At 40.1% G+C, this 20826-nt stretch overlaps 1 protein-coding gene across 1 annotated transcript in view; it reads right to left on the reverse strand.

The window, feature by feature from the left end:
• The window catches only part of myo10l3 (myosin X, like 3), a 111269-nt gene extending 93191 nt beyond the window's left edge, over positions 1–18078 (reverse strand). The window contains exon 1 of the mRNA XM_041807540.1: positions 17844–18078. Coding sequence (XP_041663474.1) covers positions 17844–17864 — 21 coding nt within the window. The 5' untranslated portion in view covers positions 17865–18078. The remainder of the gene's footprint in view (positions 1–17843) is intronic.
• Between the last annotated feature and the right edge of the window lie 2748 nt (positions 18079–20826).

Here is a 20826-nt window from a genome sequence, read left to right on the forward strand (position 1 = left end):
ATGAAAGAACACTACACTTCCATGACTACATAGCCAGAAAACTGCACAAATAACTGGTAAAATGTCAGAGTTTTTAGTTTATAATATTTCTTTCTTTTTAGAGTGGTCAGTTGTCCAAAGATTTATTTAAATATTTATCATTGGGGGGCTAGAGAGACAGGACGGTGGATAGAGCCTGAAACAGTAACCATAGTTACTTTACTTTTACTGGAGGACAACAGTCTTGTACTTTTTCCACCTGGGATTGAGGTCAGATGATGAATGGATTTCTTCTTGTCTTTTTTATGAAAAAGGGGAAAAAATTAAGCAGAAACATGACTTCTTTTATGGTTATAACGGTGCTATTCAAAGAATAACACATAGCAGAAAGTATGTCAGAAAAATAAGGTTTAGAAGTAGATAAAATGCCTGAGTGTTTGGCTAAAAATATCAAGAAAAGAACAGTTAGGCTGTGGATTCTTTTTTCATTTTAAGCATAGTTAAAGATAAAATTATTTTTATATGGTAATAACGGTTACATGCAAAGAGTAAAGCATCATTTTTACCTAGTTCAGCAAGACGAGGTTAAACCTTAGTATTGGATGACCTGAACTAACTGGGATGCCTTTTGAAAAGCCTGACTGAGTCGGTGTTTGGGGTGTGTAACTGTGCTGTCCCTAATGTCTGTGGCTGAGAACTGAAGGACTCAACGTGTGGCTTTAGAGCCAGTGTGGCTCATTTGTGATGATTTGTGGCTCTTTTATGTCTTAATTTGAAATATTATTACCCCAGAAGACCTTTAAAAAGGGAAAATTTTACCTCAGAAATGAATGATTAATCAGTTTGTTTTCAACACTTACACAGTAGGCTTTATCTCTGTTTTTGTCTGCATATTTCCATATTTCCATTGCCTTATTTGCCGTTTTTTGCTACTTAAATTCCATTTTTACTGCTTTTAGCCCATTTTTGACATTCTAATCTGGCTTTTTGCTATTTTTTTGCCCATTTAAGCTGACTTTTGCAATTTAATGCCCCTAATTTCCCATTTTGACACTCTTTGATGCTTTTAGACCATTTTTCCCACCTTTGATCTCATTTTTGCCGATTTTCGTCACTTTTCACTCATTTTTCTCCCAGTGTTTGCTGCTTTAAGCCCATTTTTGCCACTTTTATCCTGCTTTTAGCAATTTTTTCCCCATTCTTGCCACGTCTCACCCATTTAAGCTGCCTTTAGCATTTTAATGCCATTTTCTACCCCTTTTTCTCACCTTTTTTCTGATTTTTGCCCATTTAGTCACGTTTCACTCATTTTTTGCTACGTTTTTTCCACTTTAACTCCTTATTTGGTCACTTCCCACCCATTTTTGCCGCTTTTCTCCCAGTGTTTGCCCATTTTTACCCATTTATGCCACTTTCTGCTCCATTTTTCTAATTTTCTCCCAGTGTTTGCTGTTTTTGACCATTTTTGCCACCTTTAATGTATTTTAATTGCCACTTTTCACCACTTAGATTGTGGCTCTTGCAAATGTATTTTTCAACAATGTGGCTCTTTGGTTGAGCAGGGTTGAGTAACACTGGTATAACTGTATAGAAACATAAGTAGAAATAGATAACAATGCAGGGTTTGACATCTTTGTCCATCAAAATGGAGCAAAGCCAAATTCAAGGATTGTACCAAATCTCCCGAATGCTGAGTCAGCGGGATGAAGGGGGGATTCGCCAAGTAGCTGCATGGTGAGATTAAATAAATGGGAGGAGTGCAGCTGGGAGGAAAATCTGGGCAAAGGTCCTTTGGGGTCTCCAGTCACAGGATTTACAGTGAGGGAAAAATGTCTGTCCTCAGAAAACAGCACTCTGAAAGAAACCCAACAAGATTTGACATGATGAACACTGAAATGATCTCATAATAAAATTCTGATTCAGCTCGGTGTTTGTATGCTGGCATTAAATATGTAAGATTATTTTTCTACTGCTATGAGCAGAACCAGGTCAATAAGGCTTTAAGCAGCATTAGCAATAGCCTTTGTTTTTATTGAGAAATATTTCTTGTACTAATTTGTCCTGGATTGAGCCATGCACCCTGTAGCAACAGGCTTTCCTCTGCATCCACCAGGCATGTGACAAAAACAAAGCTTTACAAAGATTAAATGATGGATAACTAAAAAAAAAAAAAAATGTGCTTCAGCGTGGCCCATTTTCTTTGTTTTCTTGCTGCAAGTGTAACGTCTGCCAGCCTGCTGCAGCCAGCATGGGGCGAGGGCGGGGAAGGGCAGGGTGAGTGACCGAGGGGAGGAATCACATGATTAAAGGCAACCTTCAGCATCTGTGCTGGAAGACGTATGAATTAATGATGGAGGCAGCAGCTGATACGAAATTAGCTAATGGAGGAGGAGGAGTCCCTGAGGGGGCTGAGGGCTTCCCCCTGTCCCCCTGCCTGAGCTGGAGAGAGGAAAAACGGGGGAGTTCATCAATTGTTCTTGACTCAGAGGAGCAGCATGAACCCCTGCAGAGGAAGATATAAACAGACTTAAATGGCCTGAAGGCTGCGGCCTCATCAGTTAACACAGTGTGGGCTTCATTTCATATTCAGAGGCTGCTTCTGTGAAAGCAGGCAGAGTTATAAATACAGCTGTGTCGCTGGGTTAATGGGAATCAAACACATGCAATTCAGCAGGAACATGAGTGTCTGTTTAATACACATTCACAGCAGTTATTTAGCAATGATAAATGTTTTACGCACTACAACACTGATCATCAACTGATGGCCAAAGTTTCCTGTCTGGCCCCCGAAAGATCATTAAATTCAGAAAAGAAGATGTTGTGGTTTTAAGAGTATCCTTTGGCTTTAAATGTCTGCAGCTGTTAAATCCACCTCACAAACAATTCATGTTGAAATAGTTTAGAATGACAACATTTGATCTGTTTTACAGAAATTTACAGTCCTAACTAGTAGATATTTAAAAATAAGGTTAAGGTTGGCAGAAGTGCTGCAAAAATAACCAGATGAAAAGGTGAAAGAGGTTAAAATCTGGCAAAAAGAGGTTAAAAAGGGGCAAAAAGTATCATAAATTGGTTTAAAATGACAAAAACAGTTCAAAATAGTAATGAAAACGGGTTAAAATGGGCAAAAATAGAAGAAAAGTGGCAAAAATGGATAAGAGTGGCACAAAAGGCATAAAACATGCAGGAAAAGTGGTTTAAAGGGGTTAAAAAATGGCAATAATTGGGTTAAAAAGGTGAAAAGTATCAAAAATGGGTTAAAAGTGGCAAATATAGCCTGGTAAATTAGTGAAAAGGTTTTCGAGAGTGGCACACAAGGGAAATAATTGGCAGGAAAGTTGCAAAAGGGAGTTAAAGAATAGCAAAAGTGGGAGAAAAGCAGCAAAAAATTGGTTAAAAGTTGCAACTATTGTTGAAACATGTAAAGAAAAGAGGTTAAAAAGTGGCAAAAGTTGGCGCGCCGGTAGTCGAGTGGTTAAGGCACACGCCATGTAAGCAGGTGACCCGGGTTGGAATCCGGCCCGTGGCACTATTTCCTGCATGTCTCTCCCCGCTCTCTTCCCTGTTTCCGACTCTATCCACTGTCCTATCAAAAAAAGGCCAAAAATAAATCTTAAAAAAAAAAAAAAGTGGCAAAAGTAGAAGATAAGTGGGAAAAATGGATAAAAGAATGGCACAAAGGAGACAAAACATGCAGGAAAAGTGGTTTAAAGGGGTTAAAGAATGGGCAAATATTGGGTTAAAGAGGCAAAAAAAGGGGTTAAAATGAGTTAATACTGGTGCTAAATCAGGATTATGGAGGGCCCCTATTCTGGGATTTTCTGGGGCCCAGCCAACTCTGTTGTCAGGCCTGCTGCAGGATGGATAACAGGGATAGATCTCACTGGTAATGCCTAAAAATGTCCTGAGTTTTGAAAGAAGATACAAATATGTTAACCAGACCAAAACATTGATTTAATTCTTGAGTATTTGAAAGTCCAGCCCCCAGAGTTTCTGTCCAGACTAAATCTGGCCCTTGTGCAAGATACTTGATGACCCCTGCTGTATGTGTCTGCTGTCTCTGTGTGTCGAGGGGTTAATGTTGCACCCCCCTGCAGCCATACCATGCAGCTAGTAGTTAATGAGCGTACAGGAGAGAATTTGCATAACAAATTTTGTCTCAAGGAGCACAAAGAATGAAGAACGCTCGACACTCCCAGCACAGACCCCCGCCACGGCGTCCTGATTTATCCAGACTGAACGTACTTTCCATGCACTACTGTTCTACGAAGTGATTAAAGTATTAAAATGATCCTTCCCTCGAGGTTATGACTCTCTTTTTCAGACAACAGAATGGGTCCCAGGCCAAGACGAAGAGGCAGAGAATGATCTGATTGGTGCTTGTTTGATTGGATTTAAGGCTGTAAGCCTCATGACTTTGAATATCTGCAGAGCCACCTGGCATTCCTCTTCCTGTCTGTCATCTATGTATCAGACCCTCTCTGTACTCGGACCGTTACGGGCTCACATGGCAGAGATATTTCAGGAATGCTGCTCCGTCAGGACCATCGCTGTGTGTTTCTGTTTGATTGTAGGAGACATCTGGGGCATGGAGAATGAGGTGGAGGCTGAGTTTAGTGAACAGACCTGACTCCTCCTGAAAGACCATTATGGGCCATTGTCAACACACCAAATCACCATGCAACCCTTTTAAAAAGTCTAAAATAATAAAAGAAAATTATAGATAGACTGAGAACTACCGCCTCAGTGGGGGTACAACTGCTGAAAATTAAAGTGCATTCATGCACTGAAAAAGATTAGGAAGCTACAGAATGGTGCAAGTTCATTGTCACCTCCAAATATGTAAAGCTGCAGTGACCTTTGACCTTCAAGTCCAAGTTCAAGATTGGTCCTGTCTGGTCCTGTCAAAATCAGAGTGGACGTTTATGTAGTTTGGAAAAAAAAGAACAAAGCATTCTTGAAATTAGGGATGAGTATTGAAATCCAGTACCAACTCATCCCATACCTACTGTACCGAACTACAAGAAGGACTTCAGTGCTTCATTTTGTACCTCGCCACCCCAACGTGATCCCAGCACTCCAAAGGGAAGGCCTGAAATGTGAAGAAGTCCCACCTGTTTCCTTTATTTATGTGTTCTACAGGCACCTTATTACTGAATCATTCAGAGTAGGGCTGGGCAATTAATCGTGAATTAGATTAAACCGCAATATGGCCTGCTGCAATTTACAAACCACAGAAGTTGCAATATTTGCTTAACTTGAAAGATGTCAAATAAAAGTATAACATATTCTTTTTTTCAGCAGCTGAGATTTTAAAATAAAATAACTAAAAATAGCCTAAAATAGTTGAAAATAGCATAAGAACAGCTAAAAGTAGCATTAGAATAGCTGAAGGTAGCATAAAAATAGCTAAAAACAGTCTAAAAGTAGCTGAAAATGGCATTCAATGACTGATAAAGCATAGAAATAGCTTAAAATAGCATGAAAATAGCTGAAAATGGCATTCAGTGGCTGAAAAAGCATATAAATAGCTTAAAATAGCATGAAAATAGCATGAAAATAGCTGAAAATGGTGTAAAAATAGCTGAAAATAGCCTAAAAGTAATTGAAAATGGCATTAGTTGGCTGAAAAAGCATAGAAATAGCTTAAAATAGCATGAAAATAGCTGAAAATAGCGTAAGAATAGCTGAAAGTAGCCTTAGAATAGCTGAAAGTAGCATAAAAATAGCTAAAAACAGCCTTAAAGTAGCTGAAAGTGGCATTAATGGCTGAAAATGCTTAAAGTAGCATGAAAATAGCATGAAAATAGCTGAAAAAGGTACAAAAACAGCTGAAAATAGCCTAATAGTAGCTGAAAATGGCATTCAGTGGTTGAAAAAGCATAGAAATAGCTTAAATTACAAAAAAATGGGTTTTAAGTTGCAAAAATGTGTTAAAATTGGTAAAATTATTTGGAAAAAGTGATGAAAATAAGTTAAAATTGGTGTAAAGTGGCAACAGTGTAATTTAAAAAATGTTCTTAGTATCTTAAGGCATATGGAGACCCACTCTCAGCGTCTCGTGACCCTCAATGGGGTCCCGACCACAACGTTGAGAACCCCTGCTCTAGAGGTAATCATTAGTAGCTCATGTGGTGCACAGCCAAATATGTGAACAGTTACGCTGATTGTACATCTGAATCTGATAATTACAAAGGCAGAAAGCTAAAATGTCTCAGACCGATGAGTTTGTGACTTGATGAAAGACAACAACAAACAGCTGCTATCTCTGCACAGCTGGGCAGCACTGAGACTTTTTTGTCTGACACCGATGTCAAGAAAGATTTGGTTCAAGTGTGAAACGTTACAAACATAACATTACTCCTCCTGTGAGTCCAAATATCTCACGCATGTTCACACAAACAGCCTGAGGCCAAACCACACACCCTGACTCCTCATTTACAGAGGAGAAGTGGATGGGAAAGCTAACAGGTCATGACTGTGGATTGTGCCATGCTGTGTTGTTTGCCTCTGTTAAACACTGAGGTGCCTGTCAGAGCCTTCAGGCCACGGCAGTCGGAGCTCATGCAGTGTGGGGTGTGTACTTAGGGCTTGGCGGGTGCTCATCCTGCAATTAGTGATGAAATTACAGCCGTGGCAGCCACCTTACAACGGGGAAAACAAATTTGGCGTGATTCAACTTGACAGATTAAACAAAATGTAACATACAAGCAATCATAGATGCACAGACTGCATTGGTAGGCTGACTTCATGCGTAGTAATCATAGAGGGCTAAAAAGGGAAAGCTAACATCTGGGCTGGGTGCAGTAATCACAGGTTGGAGGTTATTTAACCACCAGACAAGACCTCCAAACTGAGAGGATTTAAACTACTCTCATTACCAGATCACAGCGCCTGTCAGGTGCAGCAGCCGGTCAAGGCTAAAGGACATTTATCAGAGGAATAGGTGGTGATGAAATAGTCATTTAAAGACATACAGACACAATAAAGCATCTTTACTATGCTCTAAATATGAGACTGAGGGCGCATTCACACCAGAGCTGTTCGGTCCGCTTTAAATGAACTCTGGTCCGTTTCCCTGGATAGTCAGGAGTTTCGTCTTCTTCTACGCCTTCTTTTCTTCTTGGTCGCCGTTTGTTTGTGGCAACAGCGCCCCTAGGGGGCAGAAGTTGTTGGTGTTCAGACGGTTTGATCCGTTTGACCAAAGAGAGCAGTGAGAATGCGAACCAAACCAAAGGAAAGTGCAACAATGTCGCCATTTCTGTTCCAAAACGGACCGAGTCCCCGGACTATCAGGTGTGAACACGACCTAAAGCTACAAGCCGGTTAGCTAGTTTAGCAACAAAACAACAAAAAGGTTCAGGTTCTGTGCTGCTAAAAGAGAGGACATTAAGGATATCAGTCAGTGAGTTCTAAAGCTGCTGGTAAAGCATTTATATTACCTTTGACTAAAGTGACCAGATGTTTGAAGAGAAAGCCAGGGTCATTCCAAATAGGTGAGCTAAAACCATTTAATATTGCAGCCTCGTTCTGAGATGGTATTACATTAATAATTCATTAATATTCAAAAATACTGGAGCAAACACTGGAAAAAAACAAGTATATTATATTATTTATTCGCTATCTACTGCTTATGAAAACCAAACATTGTCTACAGCTGCAGCTTCTCACCGAAAGCATTCACCTGGCAAAATGCAAGTTGACTTTTATTTTGAAAGGCACATTAGACAAATTACAGGAAATCCCTGAGTTTAGCATTAGCACTTAGCCGTTCATCAAAATGCATCCAGGCTACGGACAAAACAGCAGCATTTTCTGAACATTTTGACAGTATTATTTTGTACAACAGAGTATTAAGGCCACACGAAGAGAAAAAAAATAAAAGAATGTTTTTTTTGACATTACAAGAATAAAGTCGTAATATTATGAGAAAAAAAAATCGTAATATTACGAGAATAAAGCCGTACAACTTGTTCCAGTCTCTGTGCTAAGCTAGGCTAACAACTCTCTGGTAGCTTCTGTTTGTACACATACGTATTCAAAACCTCCAAACAGGAAGTTTAAAGTTTTTCTCTTGTATTTGAATGAGAATTAATAGATGTTACAGTGAGGTAAGTAACCACTGTTTGTTTTGACTCCTTTGAACAGACATAAAAGGTGAATTTTGTGTCTTTGCTAACACTAAAAAAGAAGACCACATACAGTAAGACCATGAGGTAGTGGATTCACAAGTCCAGACTAACCTCATACTGATGTCTTTGTTTCATGTAAGATTCCCATTATCATTTAAGATTATCTCTTTCGTCATAGCTTTTCATGGAAGGACTAAAAATTGTGATTCATCCTGAGGTGGTTCATATTTCAGTGAATCACACCCATGACTGATACAGAGAGGGCAGGAAGGATGGGTGTTGGAGGGAAGATTTAACATTGTGAAAGTCACCCCAAAGTTAAACAGGATTCAAATAGTTTTTCTTTAAGATAGAAGATAGAAGCTGCTGGCAGAGGTTCAGCGATTTTACCCATTTCCCTGTCTTTCTGCTATAGGCCAGAGCTATTCAATCACAATTCAACAGGGCAAAAATTTAAAATCAGGAAATGTAGCTGGGCCAGACATGCTTGGCACCCAGTCAGCAGCTGGTAATGTCAAATTTGGAACCAATACAGATTAATTTGATGATGAATATGCACTTTTTATTCACAGTCTCCCTTTTAAATTTGGCAACATGGCAAAAGCACGTCAAAAAGTGCATAAAAACACACAAACAGAGTTATATTTGACATAACCTGAGGTAGTAGAAATGTTTGTTTTTTTGCTTGAATAAAAATAAAATAAAATAAATAGAATGAAAAAATAAAATGAAGTTCTGTAAATAATAATTTTGGTCACATCTTACCCTGGCATATCTTTAAGTGCATAAACACTAAATTTGCACAGCTGTAGCTAAAGTCCAATAGGACATGTTTTAGCCTACACTCTGTATCTCGGGTGTTACTTCTGTTAGCATCGCTAGCCACGCTTCAAAACAACGCAGTGCATTGTAGGTAGACTGTTGCTAGGCTATGCAGTGTTGCATTCACAGTCTGTGGGAATTTATGAAAACTTGCTCTCTGCATCTCTGGCATGACCACAGGCTGGGCCACTTGGGGGTTGGTTCTGGGCCGCATGTAGCCCCCAGGTAGCTAATTGAACAGGCCTGCTATAAGCTATAGGCTGTCTACAGTATTTACAGTGTTACAGTAGCGGTCTATTGCTATTTCAAAAATATTGCTTAAATAATTCCTGGTCTGTGTGGCCAAACAGAGAAGCCAAAGCCTCTGACTTAAACTCTTCCCATAACCATCATCTATCAACCCAACAATCTTTGCATCTATCATCATAAGCCACTAACCAGGAAGGCTAGCTCTTTCACTGACTAATCTATGGTGAGAATAAAGATTTTCCTGCGGCCTTTAGCACCACACAAACAGACAGCTCTGTCTGAAGGCCGGCAATGTGGCCGGTTTAAGCTAAAGTCAACAGCGAGGTGTCAGCAGGAGGTTATCACAGCACTGAGCTCCCTCTGGGACGGTGAGCTCACTGATAGAAAGGGGTCAGGTTACTGATAGAGACACAGGAACTGCAAACACAAGCTGGAGGTGAGATCCAGGCAACAGCTGATTGGAGAGTCAGAGCAGGTTTTAAATTGGGGAAAAGCTCGGTTTTATAAAAGTGTCACATTAAAAACTTTGTCAGAGTTACTTTTGAAAATGACCTCCTCTAGCACCGGGCTTTTGAGTCATCATAGGTTAGGATTAACTGTGTTATTGGGCGTCTTTAGACAATGCCTGTAGGTAATTAGGCCCTGTGCTTTCGTGACTGATTAAACCACATCCAGACTGTAGCAAAGCTGCAGGAGTTCTGCTGACACACACATAAAACACTCTTTTAAGAATGGCCCAGTGTGCTTGTTCACTAACAACCAGCATCGTTAATCCACTACTTAGGCAGTCAGAATTTTTATCTGAAACATTTCAACAGCTCTTGTTTTAAAACGATAAAATCTATGATGCTAATTTGATTGATTTTATCAAAAAGTACCAGAGCTTTAAAAATATTAAGATCTAAGTCAGTGATACTCAATGTTTGGCTCTTTGGGATTATTTGTGGCCCTTTTATGTCTTCATTTGAAATATTATTCCCCCGGAAAACTTTAAAAAGGAGAACGTTTTTGCCCTATTTCACAATTTTTTGCCACTTTCCACCCATTTAAGCTACTTTTAGCCAGAAAATACCACCTTTTTCCTACGTTTTTACCCATTTGACATTATTTTTGCCTCTTTACCCATTTTTTGCTACTTTCCACTATTTTTTCTCCCAATTTTCACCCATTTACACTGCCTTTTGTCATTAAATACCACTTTTTTCCTAGTTTTTGCCCATTGAATCACTTCTTGTTGCCACTTTTATCCCATTTTGGCAATTTTTCACCCATTTAAGCTACGTTTGTCATTAAATACCACTTTTTTTCCCCGTTTTTTTTTTTTTTTTTTTTTTTTTTAAAGATTTATTTTTGGCCTTTATTAGATGGGACAGTGGATAGAGTCGGAAACAGGGAGGAGAGCGGGGAGAGACATGCAGGAAATAGTGCCACGGGCCGGATTCGAACCCGGGTCGCCTGCGTATATGGCGTGCGCCTTAACCACTTGACTACCGGCGCGCCTTTTTCCCAGTTTTTACTCGTTTTTTTTTTTTTTCATTTTATGTCACCTATAATTCATTTTTTGCCACTCCTCACCCATTTTTTGCTACTTTATGACCCCTTTTCCACTTTTACTGACCCATTTCAGTCACTTTTAACTCATTTTTGTTGCTTTTTACCATTTTTTCTACCTCTAACTTATTTCTATTGTACTTTAAGCTGTTTTGCTTCACTTAGATTGTGGCTCTTACAAAGGTATTTTTTAAAAATTTGGCTCTCTGGTTGAGCAGAGTTGAGTAACACTGATCTAATTGGTGCTTTTAAGAAAAAGCTGTAACGAGTAAAGAGAAGGAGCACCATCTAAACACAAATCTGATCCAGAACATTTTATGATCCCAGACTCTAATGCCGTATTGCATCCACAAGAATGCAGGAACCATTCCCCTCTTCTGGACCTTCATTCCTTCCCTCTTCACATCCTAAATTTACCTCCTGGCTTCCTTCCGTACTCCATCGGCACGTCTGCATGGCTGGAAGTGAGGAGCAATGAGCTCAGACTCTCAGCTCTCTAAAGTGGCAGCTGGAGGAAGTGACAACTGGGTAGAAAAGACCCCTGGTAGAAAAAATAGTCCAGGTTTCTCACATTACCCATTCTCATTGCAGAACGCTCACCGGGAATGCCGATCCAAGGCTCCAGCTACAAAGACCCAGACGTAAAGAGCACACAGAAATGTGAGGGATGTTACAGGACTTGGAGAATGTGTCCGTCTGTGTGCGTGCGCTGGAGGTGACGGTGTGAAACCTAAAGCCTTGTCACCACAGCTCTACAATGTGCAGATGACAGGCGGCCATGACCGGGAATTTCAGGGGTCAGGCCTGGGAGTCTGGGATTCCCTGTGTCAGAGGGTCTTTGGGAGGGAGGAATTTGGTGTGCAGTGCAAGGAAGGAGTTAACTGGTGTGGAGAGATCCTCATGTAGCTTTACAGCGTGCAGCAGCTGCTGCTATAAAGGAACTGATTACCAAGTTTAGAAGGGCACATTGCTGGGATTCAGCTTTGTCAACAGGATGTTGAATATCTGAGGAGTTCTGTTTTATGTGTGGGAATGCCAGATTGTGTTTGATTTACCAAACAAGTCCCATCTAAAGTGATGAAAGAGAGGAAGAGAGATAAATCCCACCTTAAACACAGAAAAAGCCTGAACACAGAAACCTTGAACCCTCTCCGTGCATGGTTAAGTTTTCAGAGTTGGGCGTGTGTTTGTGGGTCAAACTCAGAGGATGGAATGGGTGTGGAGTTCAGGCAGCATCGCTGAAGGTTTTATGTCTGTTGTGTCAAATCCTGAGAGGAAAAGGCCACACTGAAGGATGGATTGGGTGCCAGGAAACACCCATGAACCTGCCACTCCTACGCTGCTGTCTCTGACCCCGTCATCACCATCTTCATCATCCGAAAGCACTGATCATCAACTGGAGCCATATCAGGCCCCCAAAGCTTTCTGTCCGGCCCCCAAAAGATCATTAAATTCAAAAAAGAAGATGTTGTGGTTTTAAGAGTATCCGCTGGCTTTAAATGTCTGCAGCTGTTAAATCCACCCATCAAACAATTCATGCTGAAATAGTTTTAGAATGACTTAACATTTGATCTGTTTTACAGAGATTTACTGTCATAACTAGTAGATGTTTAAAAATAGGGTTAAGGTTGGCAGAAGTGCAGCAAAAATGACCAGATAGACTGGTGAAAAGAGGTTAAAATCTGGCAAAAAGTGGTTAAAGAGGGAAAAAGGGGGAAATAGTATCATAAATTGGTTAAAAATGACAAAAATAGTTCAAAAAAGTAATGAAAATGGGTTAAACTGGGCAAAAATAGAAGAAAAGTGTTAAAAATGCATAAAAGAGTGGCACAAAGGGGATAAATCATGCAGGAAAAGTGGTTTAAGGGGGTTAAAGAATGGGCAAAAATTGGGTTAAAGAGGCAAGAAGTATCAAAAATGGGTTATAAGTGGTAAAAATGCAGCAAAAATAGCCTGGTAAATTAGTGAAAAGGTTTTCAAGAGTGGCACACAAGGGAAATAATTGGCAGGAAAGTTGCAAATGGGAGTTAAAGAACAGCAAAAGTGGGTGAAAAGTGGCAAAAATTGGTTAAAAGTTGCAACTATTGTTGAAAAATGTAAAGAAAAGAGGTAAAAAAGTGGCAAAAATAGAAAAGAGTGGCACAAAAGGGATAAATCATGCAGGAAAAGTGGTTTAAAGGGTTAAAGAATGGGCAAATATTTGGTGAAAGAGGCAAAAAGGGGTTAAAATGATATAACAGTGGTGCTAAATCAGGATTATGGAGGGCCCCTATTCTGGGATTTTCTGGGGCCCAGCCAGCTCTGTTGTCAGGCCTGCTGCAGGATGGATAACAGGGATAGATCTCACTGGTAATGCCTAAAAATGTCCTGCGTTTTGAAAGAGGATACCAATACATTAACCAGACCAAAATATTGATTTTGTTTTTATGTATTTGTAAGTCTGGCCCCCAGAGTTTCTGTGCAGACTAAATCTGGCCCTTGTGCAGATACTTGATGACCCCTGACCTAAAGAGAACGTTTATGAAAAATTCCTGGAAAGCTTGTCTCCAAAATCCTCCTGAGTTGCATGTCATTCACATCGGATTCTCTCTACCACCTGGAAGTTGGATGCAAAACATGAAAAGACACTAAGGAAGTCAGTGCAATGATTATGACATGGAGAGAGCAGATGATGCAATTGTGACGCTTTAGCCGCCATATCAGTGTAATAAGACGTGATCACGGAACATAAGAGCGGAAGCTAACAAGAAGTAGAAGGACGCCGCTTCTTTGTACGCACAGAGACTGAACTAGTCAGCCTAATCCAGACAAAATCAGGTGAAAAATGCAGCTGTTTGCATTCTTTCCTTGCACTATTTGGCATTTTTAGGAGTTTCGGCCTGTGTGCAAAGGCTTCAAACAGAGTTGAAGCAGCTACTTTAAAAAGCTTCATTCATTTTTCATTGGCATACATGACATGTTATCGTCATGCATCAGACTGATAGCTGCACAGAGATGGTCAGGTCTTAGATCTACGCCACTGCACTCGCCTTTACCGAGCTGAATTTAATCCTCGTCTTCACTTCCAGAATTCCTGATTAATTAAATCCACTCTGGTCACACGAGGAGTCAGGATGCTGGCGACTTTCCATGGCCCAGAAGTCATTTCAACAGGAGGGTGGGTTTGCTTATTTAAATGCAGTTCTTCATGATAAATAGGAAAAGACTTCCACAAATACCACTGCTGCTTCTTTTTTAATCTGTGACTGGCTGCTGCAGAGTTGCTCCACACAAGGGTTGAGTTTTAGACCTGTTAAAGTTAAAGTTTCTCCAGGCAGGAAACCCTTCATATTACAGCACCAGAAACTACAACCCTGTATATTTTCATTTTTCCTGTTCAGTGTCTTATGTTTGAGTTTGAGTGTTTTGCGGTTGAAACTTTGTGTTCTAACATTGTTGTTTAGCGCTCATGTAAAGATTATTAATATACACCAAATATTCCAACTGTAAAAACAGCTTTTAAAGCATTACTTTAAAAATATATTAAAATGAGATGATAAAGTCAACTGTTAGACTTTGAAGTGTTCAAATTGTCTGCTACATGTAATGCAATCCCAGTTGAATGTGCCAACAAAAAGTCTGAAGGATTAAAGGACTAGTTCACAATTTTAAATGCACAGAAAGTTGGACAAGACACATAATAAACTAGAAAAGCACTCAGAAAGTGCAGACCTCCACCATTAGCTCTATCTCCCAATAGTATAGAATCCTCTAAAAAAATCCTGGATCCAGACGGTGATCTGGATCACTCCCAAAATCTAATCAGTTCTTCCTTATGCCATTTCTGATATTTCCTGAAAATTTCATCAAAATCCATCCATAACTTTTGGAGTTATGTTGCTAACAAACTAACTAACAAACCCTCCCAATCACATGACCTCCGTGGCGGAGGTAAAAATAGAAATTGAAAAATTTGTTGAGTAGCAGGTACTTAAGTTTTACGTTGCATTAATTCATTTTTACCTTTATGTCAGGTTAGCTCTACTTCAGCTGTGGAAACTTAATAATTCTGCTAGCTGATAGTAAACAAGCGGGACCTCTCTAACTCAGAGGGTAACTTGCATGGTGCAAAAGTGTCTACTGCCCAAATGCATTCTGGGAAAACTACGCAGATTAAGGTATGATTGTCCAATAATTGATTGGTACTTAAAAGTGATTCAGTACTGTTTATTTTTAATGAAAATTCAACTCAGAAAAATAGAGGATATAGAGAATATTTAGGATCTTAAGTTAACACAAATCGTTCTTTTCATCAGCCTTTCACCGTTCTGTCCTACAGTGTAATCATTTTAATACAAAGACTTACCGTATACTAAATTGTGGCTGTTAAATAAAGTTCAGCACACTTCCAAGCACCTCCAGATTGCACGACCAAAAGCAAAACTCTACTTAGCCTCACTGAGATAAGAAAAGAAAACAAATGCAGCCTGGATAAATTCTCATAAGTGGTTGGGAAAATCCCACACAGGACAAAAGGACACATAACCAGATTAGACAAGGATTTCTACAGAACTGAGCTGAAATAACAACCTTCCTCCAGACAGCATATCACTCCAATAAAATCTGAATAAACCCCCAAATCCAGTTCACCTCAATCCGTCTGCAACAGACACGGTTTAAGCAACGCTTTATTTAAAATCACAGTTTCTGTAAAGCAGGGATGTCAAACTCAATCACAGCAGGGGCCGAATTCTGAATTTGGGTCCAACCTGAAGGCTGAGCAGGGTCAACATTTACCATAAACTGCCAACCTAATTTTCACCAGCAATGAATTATGGGGGAAAAACTTTAGCACTGATGATAAAGGAGTCTGACGTTAAAAAAGGTCAAAATGATACCTTTAAAGACTCTAAATCTGAGGTAGAAATTCAAACTTATTAGCTCAAAAGGTTCAAAACATTTAAAGTCAAAATCATGTTTCTAAAATGCAAATATATGAGATAGAAAGCTGAAATCATGATTCCTAAGAGTCAAAATATGAGATAAATTCAAAATAAATGGTTGAAAATGTCAAAGCGCGAGAAAAACATTACAATTTCTAAATTTAAAGGTCAAAATGTAACTTAAAATGTAAAATTTAGGATCTAAAAGGTCAGATTATGAGATAAAGTCAAATTAAGGAGCTAAAAAGGTCAAAGTGCGAGAAAAAATTCATAATCATGAGTTTTTAAGGTCAAAATATTACTTAAAAAATAAAAATTGAGGATCTAAAAGGTGAAAAACAAGATAAAAAGGTAAAATTGTGAATTGAAAAGATCAACGTATGAAATAAAAAGTCAAAATCATGACTTTGCGTCATAACTGTCAGGTGCAAATTAAGAATATGAAATAAAAACATAAATGTATTTGACCACATTCTTGAATTTTTATCCAACTATTTCAACTTTTTCAATTTTTATGACTTAACAGGATATTTTAGATCATCATTGTTAAAGTGGGGGTATTATGCCTTTTTTTAAGGCTTTCCACCATCTCTCTGATACCCACGCAGTAGCTTCACATGGTTTACAGCTCAAAAAACTCCTCCTGTTTCTCACACTGGCGTCCTGAAAAACCCTTATTTTAACCTCCGTCTGAAACGCTTCGTTTTTGCTGCTGTCTCTAACCACACCCCCACAGACCTACTTTCCTCCGATTGGCCGATTTTCCAGAGGCTGGCAGCAGGACTCAATGTTTTGTGCCCGCCCCCTCCAGTGTGGCTATGTTGCTATGCTAGTACTTGTGAACTTTGAATGAACCGGTCCGACTGAGTAAAATATGGTGAATTTTGATCTACATCCGTACGTGTTAGACCCAGAGACTGACCCTGATAGGTTGGAGAGAGAGGGGGAAGAAAACCAGCAGCAGCGAAGGACAGAGCAGGACGTATCTGTTTGGTAAGTGTTTAATTACTGTGTTACTAAATAGCTTATATATATACCGCCATATTTAGCGGTGTATTTATTCATCTCTGTTCATCTTGTGGGGGCGGTCTGTTCCGCTTTGCCGGCAGCACGGACGAACCAATCAGGAGATCCTATTGCGATGACCTCATCAATTCGCTCCATTAAAATCTCGTCTCAGGAAGATCTCGGAGAGATTCCCAACAAACTGTTTTCATCAGTTTACACTCTAATTCCAAGATTTCTGCCTCAAACGTTTATCTTGCGGTTTGAAAATTTGCATACGTGGAGTAAGGACACCTGACATTGTGACTTTATATTCATGTTTTAAAAATTGGAAAAGTATAATGCCCCCTCTTTAAGTTTACATTTTTAAACCAGAGGAAATCTGCCAACCTCAAACCAGTGGGCCAGTTATAATAAAAATATATGACGTGGTGGACCGGGTGTAACTGTACCACGGGCCGGATTTGGCCCCCGGGCCTTGAGTTTGGCACCCCTGCTGTAAGCCATGATATACAGTCTTTTAAAGACTGAGCTCAATCCTTCAGTGTTATTCATGAACTTATAGGAGTCCAGTGCTGTTGATGCTGGAGGTTAAGTGGAGGGACTGTGACAGGATGGGACTGCCATCACCCACACACGCTTGTGAGAGTGTGTGCCCTCCTGTGAGTCAGACGGGAATGACAAATCAGACCTGAAGTCAACCCCTCTAAGTGTGCTACTGTCTGGGCTGATCTGCAGATGACACATCCAGCCTACATGGGTGCTCACCTTTTACAGGCAGATTTGGTTATCAGCCATAAAGTAAAACTACAGAAGAAGGAGGAAAGTACTCAGAAAAACAGAAATAAAGGAGTGTTTGTAAATCTCACACAGCATTAGTGTCTACTCCAGCTGCATCCTGTAGACAGCACTGCCTGTCTGGTAGCATAAAGCCTTCTCAATACAGCACGAGGAAGCGCCATAAGAAGCAAAAACTCACATTAAAATGTTAAAACTTCTACTTTGAGTGATGAATTTGCTTCAAAATTAAAAAGAATTGTTTGAAACCAGGCGGAGAAGTGGAAAAACAAAACCCAGTCGGCGAACAAAACAAAACCTTACCGCGCATGTGTGGTATAGTCACGTTAAAACGGGGATAAAACTACAACTTTCTGCAGAGCATGGTAGGAGCAGTTCAACTTACCTCTGCAAAGAATAAATCCATGCTAACGAGTGGCCGACCTCCCGTCCCTTTGTAGTCTGAGTTCAGGGTACCAGAGCCGCGGAGGAGAGGAAGCTGTATTCCCAAAAGATTTCCATCCGCTTCGTTGAGGATAAATATGATCTTTTAGCCCCCCCTGTTCTAAAGGAGTCAGAAACGGGGCATTTTAAGGTCCTGCTCTTACTTTCAGGGTAGTTGTAAGCGTCTGCGGAGTGTCCCGTGGAGCCTGTGGACTGCTGTGTTTCTGCTGTCTAGTCATTTCAATGAACCCGGCACATTATGCGGAGAGGAGGGGCCTGTGGGGCAGAAGCCCCGCCCCTCAGCATACGCCCTCTTTGTGTCCGGAGCTGCAGGGATCTTACCCCTCTCATTCAGCTAAAACGCTGGTGTTCTTTATCCAGGCGACAAGTGAAGATGAAGTCAGCACATGAATGACACTAGCTCTGCTGCATCTGAAGACCATGTTTACCTCTACTTATCCCGGTAGGAGTGCCTTAGAGTCCTTCCTGTGTTTGAATCTCAGGCCACGTGCAGGTTTCCGGTGATATCATCAGGTCATTCTATGTAAAATACCAAGCTCCCATTCACTACAAGCATGCCGACTCAGGTCACATATTTGTTTAGTACTGGTTATGCAAATCCACAAGTAAATAGTAGGACAACCTCTTAGGCATCCTGGAGTTAATAAGATGCATTCTAGAGCAGAGGTTCTCAATGTTGGGGTCGGGACCCCATTTGAGGTCGTGAGACACTGAGAGGGGGTCTCTGGATGTCTTAAAAAAGTAAGAATATTTTTGAATCACACCGTTGCCACTGTACACCAGTTCTGCCACATATTTAAACATATTTGTATCACTTTTTTCCACCAACTTTGCCGATTTAGCATGTTTGCAGCATGTTTCATCCCATTTCACCAAATGTCCACCTATTTTTGCCACTTAAACGTCATTTCAGCTACTTTTGAAGCCCCTTTTACCACTTAATATGCACATTTTTTGCCACTTTAACCCATTTTTGCCACTTTGATCTAATTTCTGGCATTTTGAACCCATTTCTGCTACTTTTAAAATTCGATTTCACACCTTTCCCGCCATTTTTGATCTGAAGGTGCAGGCTGGCTCATAGGAGATTGAAAGCTCTGTCACATATGTTGAGGCCAGACCCTGCCGATGTAAAGATGCTAAAATAGGGGTGATGTGATGTCGTCTGTTAAAACCTGTTAGAGGCCTAGCTGCTGCTTTCTGGACAAGTTGGAGGCGGGAAAGAGCATCCTTCAGGTTATTTTTTTATATTTTGGCCTGCATGTTACACCAGGATCTCAACTAACTCTACATTAGTAAAGAAAGGCATTTCACAAATGTATAATATACTGTATGCCTAACACCAGTGTTTTTCAGGGTGGGGATCTGGGCCCTGAGAGGTCACCATGGGTCACTGAAGGGTTAGGAGGTGACAGAAACCTGGATGTATGAGGTGCTAAAATGTAATACAAATAAATGTATAAGATTAACTTTGACACAATTTTAAGACGTGTTTTATGGTGAGTTAGCTGTAGGTCTTTGATGGTTTCTAAATGCCGTTTTTCCATTTTGAAAATCAAAAACTTGCTGAATCTATCAAATGAAAAGTAATAAAGAAAAATGTGATTATGCTGAAGACAGAATTATAAAATGTTTTTTTAAACACATCTTATGAAATAGATAACAAGATTCTGAACTGCCAATAAAAAAATAAAGACATTTTCTAAGATGTCTATGTAATTTTTGATGTTTGCCTTTTAATGCACAAGAAACTCAAAAGAGGGGTCCCTGCAACAAGACATCGATATCTGAGGGTGCTTGCATGCAAAAGTTTTGAGATCCCTTTTTTACACTGAAGAAGAGAATTTACATGCAGCACCGGAAAACTGTAGATAATTGCACATAATGGCCCACATGAGAGAGATATATATATTATCACTGTGCACATTTCCCACAGTGACCAGATGGAGTCTTTGTCCTCTAATCTCGTGCAGTCAATCCTGATGACCTTGAGGAAAAACACAAGCTTTTTAATCTGCGACCTATGCCCATAAGATCAGCCGCCCAGTCATGACCTGTGGATGATAGAGGATAGACAGACAAACTTAATCTTTGTTCAATCGCCATGCAATAGACCCTGACAGTCAGAGTGTGTCTGTTATGTAATCCCTGCTGGCTGAAGACTGGATGTTTCTGCCTGTCTATGAAGTTTGATGTTTAGTGTCCCCAGATTTACCTCACTGGTGCTGAGAGTGGGTGTCTTTCTCAGATTATAAGGTAGCTTAAATAAAAACAAGTCAATCATTGTTTGTGGGGACTTTGGTTAAGTCATGATATTTGAAAAATCCTTTTGCCTGTAAATAAGCCTTTCAAGTTGGAGACCTTTTGACTGTGGCAGGATTGACAGAAAACCACAATCCATGTTTTCCTGCTCCTCTCCCTCCCTATAAAACACGTTTTTAATGATAGCATGGTCATGAAGGGAGCTAGCGCTGTTCCCGGTTCGCAGGTCCTTTCTGTGTGGAGTTTGCTTGTTCTCCCCGTGCATGCATGGGTTCACTCCAGCTTCCTCCCACCACCAAAGACATGCCCGTTAGCTTAACTGGTGACTCTAAATAGACGGTAGGTGTGAATGTGAGTGTGTCTGGTTGTCTGTCTTTATATGTCAGCCCTGTGATTGATGGGCGACCAGCCAGGGTGGATACCGCCTGACTTATTTCCCATTTTAGATTTTGTTTTAAATTCAATTTCATTCATAAACAAGAAAAGCACTTGGACAGCACAGACCTCCACCATTTGCCCTTTCTCCCTGTAGGACAGTATCATTTAAAAAATTCCTGGATCCAGACGGTGATCCGGATCAGTCCCGAAATCTAATCAGTTCTTCCTGATGCCATTTCTGACATTTCCAGAAAATTTCATCAAAATCCGTCCATAACTTTTTG

Source organism: Cheilinus undulatus, linkage group 15 (assembly GCF_018320785.1).
Source record: "Cheilinus undulatus linkage group 15, ASM1832078v1, whole genome shotgun sequence".
NCBI lineage: Eukaryota > Metazoa > Chordata > Actinopteri > Labriformes > Labridae > Cheilinus > Cheilinus undulatus.